This window comes from Gastrolobium bilobum, unplaced genomic scaffold (assembly GCF_033153095.1).
Source record: "Gastrolobium bilobum isolate Gb01-03AN ecotype WA unplaced genomic scaffold, APGP_CSIRO_Gbil_v1 utg793, whole genome shotgun sequence".
In the NCBI taxonomy this organism is placed as follows: Eukaryota; Viridiplantae; Streptophyta; class Magnoliopsida; order Fabales; family Fabaceae; genus Gastrolobium; species Gastrolobium bilobum.
In genome coordinates, this window is record NW_026895763.1 from 102,526 (window position 1) to 111,550 (window position 9,025).

The window sequence follows — 9,025 nt, forward strand, 5'->3', positions numbered from 1 at the left end:
GAAGGGGAAAAGGATAGCCCCACCAGCCAAAAAATGGATTCTCCCACATCTCTTCACCTAACGCATTTAAACTTTCTAGTGTATAAGAATTCATTCTTTTTCTACTTCAAGACACTGTCATTGAAAGGTAAAAGAGAAAAAATAAAAAACAAAAAACAAAAAACAAAATTCCTAGTAAGGTCAAAATCTTTCTACTTCTGACTATACAGTAATGGCTAATGCAATCACAGATCTAAGAGTTTAAAATAATCTTGAGATTGCATAATCCAAAAGCAATCAAGAAGTAGTGCATTTTAACCTATGGCACAATCTTGAAGATGAGGGTGACTTTGATTTATGTACTTGTGCCAAAGTGGCTTATACCTGCCTATAGCTAACTTAAGCCATGGCTTCATGTTCCCATTGAAGTGAATAACCGCGGCACTTTCTATGAGGCGGTTATCAATATTTAGGTCGTAACCCAATCCTAAGACATGCCATCTTCTATCAAGTGGTTCTGTCAAACCATAAAAACTTAGAAGAGCAGGAGGAATTGTACCAAGCTTCCAGAGTGTTCCATCAGCATTCTGCTCTTGCCAATAGTGATATCTTGCAGTCACATTTTCTTTCCTCCATGCAACCAAGTCAAAAATATTCATACCAAATGCCCATCCACATGCCTGTGGATCAAACTTTGAGCTTACTATTGAATTTGAGAAATTGAGATACTTGTAGTAACGATGAAACGCTTCAAGACAAGTTTCAACTGCACCATTCACATTTCCATGCAAATCCAGTGAGAAAAGTGGGGTCAGGTCCTTCTGGACAACAACATCGTCGTCAAGGAAAACAACCTTCTCAAGTTGTGGATAAATCTCAGGGATGTAAAACCGGAGATGATTCAGTAGAGAGACGAACTTGGGGTTCCGCATTTTAGGTTCAACATTTATATCTTGATAAGATCCAAAATAGAAGGCTCGTGATTGGGGATTGCGTAGCTGTTTGACAATTGGAGAATAAGAATCATTCAACCAATGAAACTCCTCAATATTCTGCACCTCTATGGTGGCCCCTTTATAGTCATTACTGAGGAACCATGCTTGCATTGCTCCATAATTAACACCATCAGTGACAATGTGAAAAACCAACTGTTTCGGATGGTCAGCATTGAAGACTGTAGAGTTAACAACTACAGATGTTGCCAGTACATTATCTGAAAAAATGCAGAAATGAAATAGATTGTTGTCCATGCGCTGGGGAGAGTTCCTCCTCTCATCTGAGAGTTCTTGCAGGGATCGCGTCTTTAGCCAATCAGCCATAAGTTTCACATTTAGGCAATGAAGACTCTTGGGCAGTGCTTCAGCTGATATTTGAGCAAACACAGTGCTTTGAACTGTCGCAGCATTGGCTCGCTCTTCGAGAGCTTGAATATGGGATTTCATTGTCACTATAGTGGTTGCAATGTCATAATGGACATCTTGTGCTTTGAAAATTAGAGAAGATAGACTTTTAATAATTGGCTTGGCTTCCTCAAGGGTGACAGGCTCCCCAGTCATGGCAGCTTTTGAAAGCAAAAGCTGGCAACTTCTAATCTTTGAGCTAAGCTCCCAGGCTAGGTGAAGATTATTGTGCTCTTTGGCAATAACCACATAAGCCTTGGCCAGAACCATTTGCTCTGCTAATTGGCGTGAAAAGGATGTTGCACTTAAAATTTCTTCGGTAAAATTCAAACTCTCCTTAGCAAAATGTTCAACTTTTGCATTTCTCTCCTGCAATGATAAGTCACTTTCTCTGTAAGGAAATAGTTTTAATAACAAAATCAATATCTCCTAAAGCGAAACAACAGTCATTCAGTCAGTCGGGCCACGAAAATCGCTGTCACAACAACGTATATTCATGAAGAAACTTTCTCAAAAAGCATGCAGTTAGATATTTTCCTCAATGTAGGTGACTGAAAAGAAATTAACTAAAGAATTACCATTATAATGAGAACCATGATAAATCAACAAATACAAAAGCTTTATAGTAACAATACAATGTTGAAAGGCAGATTGTCTATGCAACATAACTAGATATCTAGAAGCAGGTCAAATGAACTCAATGAGTAATACATTGATATTGAAATGCAGAATGGCTATAGGAATGAGTAGCAAGCACCTGTTTTGCATAGTAATAAATGATTGAATGACTTCTACCACAATATCTGTTCTACAGTATTTTCCCCTGTTAGCGGCCAAAAATAAATATTAAAACAATTTCCCTTCCAAAACCTTTTGATCACCCTTTTCCTTGAAAATTAGTACAACAACAACCAAGCCTTACCTCACTAGGGGGGCCTGGCTACATGAATCAAAAGATCTCATTGGACTCTCAAAAACCAAAATTTCAACAAATCAATTTAGAGCAAGTTCCTTATTTATAGTTTCTCCTAATGTTTTCTTCGATTCTCCTCTGCCTCTCTTAACTGGAGTATTTTTCATTTGATTCACTTTTCTCATGGGAGCTTCTATTGTTCCTGTTCTCACATGACAAAACCACCTTAATTTAACTACAAGCAATTTTTTCTCTCTTCCATTTCAGTAGGATTTTAAAACACAAATGCTACAGAGTACCCAAAATTCAAATGGAAATTTGTGTTAGTATGCTAAACAAAAACTAGTCTGAATCTGGAAACAAAAAATGGAGCCAGTCATAAACTCCCCCCGCCCCACACACACACACACACACAAAATAAAAACTCCAGTGTGATGAAAAGAGTCTTGGAGGGTTCCCTGCCCCAATTAGCTCATCCACCAGAGATAATACTACTATGACCAAAACAATGAACAATTACAAAATCATAAATTTAGAATGAAAAATAATCAAGTAATATATCTTCTTTCAGTTTATATTAGTAGCACATCTTATTGCCAGAGTACATCTCAGATATCATTCAAACTGCTGGACTCTTGCCTCAACATCAACCGTGTGCATATATAACATCATGAACCATGGGAAGATCCATCTATACTCAGGTTAAGCTTGACTTCAAAACAGGAAATAGCAAAGAAAAAAAAGATGATTTTTCATATATCTGTCGATCACATCTGATAGTATCAAATTAACTATTTCCACCACAATTGACTCCCAAAAGTTCAGCTATGCAAGTAACTACAAAAAATTGTAACTCACTCTGACATAGACAGGGGATCAGAAATAGAATCAATTCTCCAAGCAATAATTCTGAATTACAGATGACTGAAAGTGAAACAACTATGATATCTAGTTCTTAGTCCAAAAGAAATAAATAAATAAAATCCCAAAAAACAGAAACAATAGGATCTCTAGCATCAAGAGCTAACTAATACTCGTTCATGATAACAGGAAGTCCACAATCACAGTCCCAGGAAAATTTTTATTACATATTGAATAAAAGCAATGAGAAAAAGTAGAAGAAAGATGAACAGTTTTCAGTTCCAAAGATACTAAACTTGTGCATGTGAAACAAGAAAGAAAACAAAGTTTTGAGATTCAAGAATACACATGATCCACATTAAAAGCACTCAAAGACGAGCCAATAGTTAGATGTTAATGGAATTAACACCTACAAGTACGAAACAGAAACGTTCGGATGAATTGATTCAAAACACAATTCACAGAAGTGAGCAAAGATGGAAAAGTTTAGAAAACTAGATATGCAAAAGAGAATCCTTTAAAACCATAACAACATCATATCATCATAAGTGCTCGGATGATGAAACCAATTCAAACAGCGTGTAGGTCCTAGTACACAGCCATAACCACGTTCTAAGCCCAATTGGGCATCGCCAAAATCATTTACTTTATGAAATGAACAAGCATATCCAATGAAAGAAACACGTTAAGTATCAAGCAACATAGGGGACCCTGTTTTGTTATGTTCTTACCAGAAGGGGATCTTGGACCCGATCTTCATGGTGATTGTGTTGCACAATGAACAAAACAAAACCCACAACAAAGAACGCGCCAAGAAGCAACCAGATCCAATGAGAGAACCTCCGCCGCACCGGGCGCCGAAACTCGGCAGCCCGTCGCCGCATTTTTCACCTTTTCCGTCCACAATTCAGCACCAAAACGAGAAATGATACCAACCCATGATTCGGATTCGATCAAAGAGCCATAAAAGAATGGCCTTTTGGCGCCCTCGTGCAAGAAAACGAATGTTCACTCACTGTACACCCCCAACCTTGTACCCTGTGACATGCACTTGCCTTGGACTGAGGATAGAGGGAGCAAGAATCAGAAACGAGTTGGGTTGTTACTTGTCAAAGAAGTGATAGCAAATAGGAAAAAAGCGCAAGTGCAAATGTTGATGATCTATTCTTTGTTTTTAGTGGCAGTATAATCAAATAAAGAATATTGAGTCCGACAAGTGAAAGTAGAGAAACAGAGAGAGAGAGAGAGAGAGAGAGAGAGAATTAAGCAAAGAGGTTTGGTTTCTCCAATGAGAGTGAGAACACAAACAGGATATACATACATAAGAGGAGAAATTTGAAACTATGGAAGTTACATCCTAGGTTTGCTTTGTATTCACCGTAGATTGTTAAAACATAATAAAGAACCAACAAAGCATAAACAAAGCCATAAACAAAATATAAAAAGCCAAAAAGATAGATGAGGAAGTCTATAAAGGAAGCGCGGGCACATGATCGCATGTGGATATGATGAAGTGAATGGTGACACTTTTCGGTTCATTATTTCATCTCCACTTAAATTTCAGGATAAGTAATTTTGGATCCCTAACCAAAAAATAAATTGTGATTTTTACTTTAGTCTCTTAAATAAAAAAGAAATCTCGTAGTTTCTATGAAATTTAAAGTAGATTTATTTTAGTTCTTTTGAGAATTAAGGTGAGTCTTTTTGAAATTTGTGAAAGATCACAATTTCAATTAAATGAGTTCATTTTGAATTTTTTATAGATTTTAGAATTAATTTTATTTTTTGGTAAGGGACAAAGGTTGAAACCATGTTTTTTATTAAGGACCCAAAATAAATTTTACTCTAAATTTTATTAGTGACAATAATCAAATTTGTCGAGAGAAGATAATACATTCTTTGGTTAAAAATTTCTCATGTTAAGTGATAATAATATTTTTCCTACACAAATAATAAAACATGTGGGTCCACTAGAAAGAAGGGGAAAATTTTTTTAGTGAGACTCACATATTTATTATATGCTTAGGAGAAGAAATTTTTATCATATAATTTGAGAATTCTTCAATCCTTTTTTTTTATTAAAGTGGAGAGACCACAAAAAAAAAATGAAATTGGTATATTAAAAAAAAATAATTACAAATGGAGAGTCTTGCACATATGGACATACCAAATGTGCAAGAGACCATTTCACATGGTGTCCTCATGAAATAATGTCATTCTAAAATAAAAAAAAATAAAAAAAAATTGCCTAGAAGTAAGACAGGTAGCATGATGGCGATGTTTGGAAAAACCCGAGTTAGTTTAGTGTGACATGGTTATGATGCGCATAGAACCTGCTTGCGGTGGATCTTTGTATTGGATGATGTAGTGGCTGCCTGTTATGGTTAAAACAACGGTTAGGAGTCAATTGCTTTTCGTTGGAAATAATTGGTTCTTTAGGAGCCGTTAGAAGTTAATTGCTTCTGTTAGATTGATTTTTAGTCAATTCGTGCTTTCACTCCAAATACAGTGGCCACCTTAAGGGTGCAAGATCTATCGGATGAACTTGCTTTCGAGCATTCTGAGCTCCATCAGCGTATGGAAAAAAGTCAACGACAAGTTCAACAGCAACTAGCCTTGCCATGAATGTTCGCCTTCGCAAGCTATCCTTGCAACTAGAGTCTCAATAGTCGATGGAGACAAGGTTGTAGGAGTCACCCAATGTTCATACTAAGTCACCTGATTCATGTTTTCCTCTAAAGTTTATCAAGATGAAGATCCCACTTGAAAAAGGGTATTCTAATATATTATAGAATTGTAAATAATAATCTGTATAAATGGTTCTCTATTTACAGAGAATACTTGACCTAATTTTGACCTAATGGGCTTGGCCCAATACAACAAATAAATGATTAAATAATAATTAAATAATAACTAAATAATTATTATTTACAACACTCCCCCTCAAGCTGAGGAATAGATATTTATCATTCCCAGCTTGCTAGTAAGTTCTTGAAATCTGTCTGAAGGAAGCCTTAATAGATCAACTAATTGACGCCCAGTGAGAATGTATGGAGTGGTAATCAACCCGCTATCAAGTTTCTCTTTGATGAAATGGCGGTCAACCTCAATATGTTTAGTCCGATCATGTTGAACTGGATTATGAGCTATACAAATAGCGGACTTATTATCACATAGCAGCTTCATAGGTCCCTCACATTTTATTTTGAGATCATCAAGTACAATTTTCAGCCACAGTAACTCACAAATGCCTTGAGCCATAGCTCGAAATTCAGCTTCTGCACTTGATCTGGCAACCATATCTTGTTTCTTACTTCTCCATGTCACCAAGTTACCGCAAAGAAACATGCAATAACCAGTGGTAGAACGACGGTCAGTCACGGATCCAGCATAATCAGCATCTGTGTAGACTTCTAAAGATAGATTGTCATCACGTCGGAATAACAATCCTTTACCAGGAGTACCTTTAAGATACTGAAGAATTCTCTCTACTGCCTGCATGTGTTTTTCTTTTGGATCGTGCATAAACTGACTGACAACACTAACAACATAAGCTAGGTCTGGTCTAGTATGGGCCAGATATATCAATTTTCCAACTAGCCGTTGATATTGTCCTTTGTCAACTGGAGGACTCTCTTCTTCATAGCCCATCTTGTGATTCTGCTCAATAGGAGTATTAGAGGGTTTACACCCGAGCTTTCCTGCTTCTTTGAGAAGATCAAGAACATATTTCCTCTGGCTGATAAAAATTCCTTTGCTTGAATGAGCTACTTCTATCCCTAGGAAATATCTCAGTTTCCCAAGGTCTTTGATTTCAAACTCAGAGGCAAGCCGTGTTTGCAGAATCTGTCTCTCCACAAAATCATCACCTGTGATAATAATATCATCAACATATACAAGGAGCACAGTAAGCTTCCCATTTTGGGAGTGCTTGAAGAAAAAAATGTGATCTCCTTGACTCTGTCTGTATCCTAAGGTCATCATAACCTTAGTAAATCTTCCAAACCAAGCACAAGGTGACTGCTTCAATCCATACAAGGCCTTTTTTAATCTACAAACTTTATTTTCCCCCTTCACAGAATCAAAACCAGGCGGGATTTCCATGTAGACTTCTTCTTTTAACTCACCATTGAGGAAATCATTTTTCACATCAAATTGATTTATATCCCAATTGTAATGGGCAGCAAGGGATAACAAGATTCTCACTGTATTCATCTTTGCAACTGGAGCAAAGGTTTCTTCATAATCAATGCCATAGGTTTGAGTGTAACCTTTGGCCACTAATCGAGCCTTATATCTCTCAAGAGTGCCATCAGAATTATATTTCAGGGCATAAACCCATCTGCACCCTACTGCTTTCTTTCCGTTGGGTCTATCAATAACCTCCCATGTTTTATTTTACTCCAAAGCATTCATCTCCTCTTGCATGGCTTGAGCCCAATTCCTATATTTCAAGGCTTCATGTACTGATTTTGGAATTGCAATAGAATCTAGTACTGAAACAAAGCTTTTGTGCTGCACAGAAAGATTAGCAGAGGAAACAAAGTGGGAGATAGGGTATTGAGTACAAGAGGGACAGGAAGAACAAGTTTTTTTGTGACAAGATCTTTTTCCTTTTCTAAGAGCAATAGGTAAGTCATCAGAAGTAGAAGCAATGGGTAAGTCATTAGAGATATCAGAAGAAATAGACAAATCATGAGAGGAAATAATATTAGAATCAGAAACAGGAGATTCAGGAGACTCAGAAGAAATAGGAGATTCAGGACTTACCAGTGGTTCAGACGATTGAGGTTGCTGGTGAGACAGTATAGGTTGTATCTCAGGTGTATTTGAAGGTTTTGACACACCAGAAGCAGACACACTAGGAAGAGAGAAGATTGATCCAGACTCAAAGAAGGAAGGGGACGAGTCTTCTGAAGAACTGTTCTCCCCCTGACGATGAGGACCTAGGAAATAAGATTCAGATTCTTGAAAGGTGACATCCATAAAAACAAAAAATTTCCGACTTGGTGGATGATAACACTTGTACCCTTTTTTATAAGGGGTATAACCAAGGAGGACACACTTAAGAGCCCTAGGATCCAACTTACTCCGATGTTGTTTATGAACATGGACAAAGGCAACACATCCAAACACTCTTGGTGGAAGGTCTGCAATATGGGAACAGAAGGAAAGAAGGAAGTCATGGAATGAATAGGACTGATATTGTTAAGGACCCGTGAAGGTAAACGGTTGATCAAAAAAGTTGCAGCTAATACTGCTTCTCCCCAATAAGAACTAGGAACAGATTTCTGGAAAAGTAGTGCTCTAGCAACTTCAAGAAGGTGACGATTTTTCCTTTCAGCAACCCCGTTTTGTTGAGGGGTATCAACACATGTGAGCTCATGAATCATACCTCTGTCTGAAATGAATTGTGACAGGCGTTGATTGACGTACTCAGTACCATTATCAGATCTGAGTCTTTTAATACCCTTACCAAACTGAGTCTCAACCATGTGATGAAACCGAATAAATATCGCTGGTACTTCAGACTTGTTTTTCATCAAGTATATCCATGTTATCCGAGTACAATCGTCAATAAAAGAAACAAACCACCTTGCACCTGAAACACTGTGCACTTTAGAAGGGCCCCAAACATCAGAATGGATAAAAGAAAAAGGTTCCCTGCTTTTAATAGTGCTAGAAGGAAATGACACTCGATGGTGTTTTGCAAATTCACAAACATCACAATGAAAGGTCTCAACCGAATTATTGAGAAACAGAGAGGGGAACATAGACTTCAAAAGACTAAATGGTGGATGCCCCAGACGCTTGTGATGGACCCAAATCATAGACTTTGCAGTAGAAGGATGACATGTCATTAATAACTGAT

At 37.3% G+C, this 9,025-nt stretch overlaps 1 protein-coding gene across 1 annotated transcript; it reads right to left on the reverse strand.

The window, feature by feature from the left end:
• Positions 1–293: 293 nt before the first annotated feature.
• Positions 294–4,318, reverse strand: LOC133295697 (hexosyltransferase GAUT11-like). The gene is made up of 2 exons (XM_061494552.1): positions 3,885–4,318; positions 294–1,748 (listed from the first exon to the last, which is right to left on the reverse strand). Exons 1-2 carry the CDS (start codon positions 4,035–4,037, stop codon positions 294–296), a joined length of 1,608 nt encoding a protein of 535 aa, XP_061350536.1. The 5' UTR covers positions 4,038–4,318.
• Between the last annotated feature and the right edge of the window lie 4,707 nt (positions 4,319–9,025).

Coding starts and splice junctions, on each gene's coding strand:
- LOC133295697 (XM_061494552.1), bottom strand. CDS start 4,037: ATGCGGCGACGGGCTGCCGAGTTTCGGCGCCCGGTGCGGCGGAGGTTC. Junction 1,749..3,884: donor GGGTCCAAGATCCCCTTCTG/GTAAGAACATAA, acceptor TTATCATTGCAG/GAGAGAAATGCAAAAGTTGA.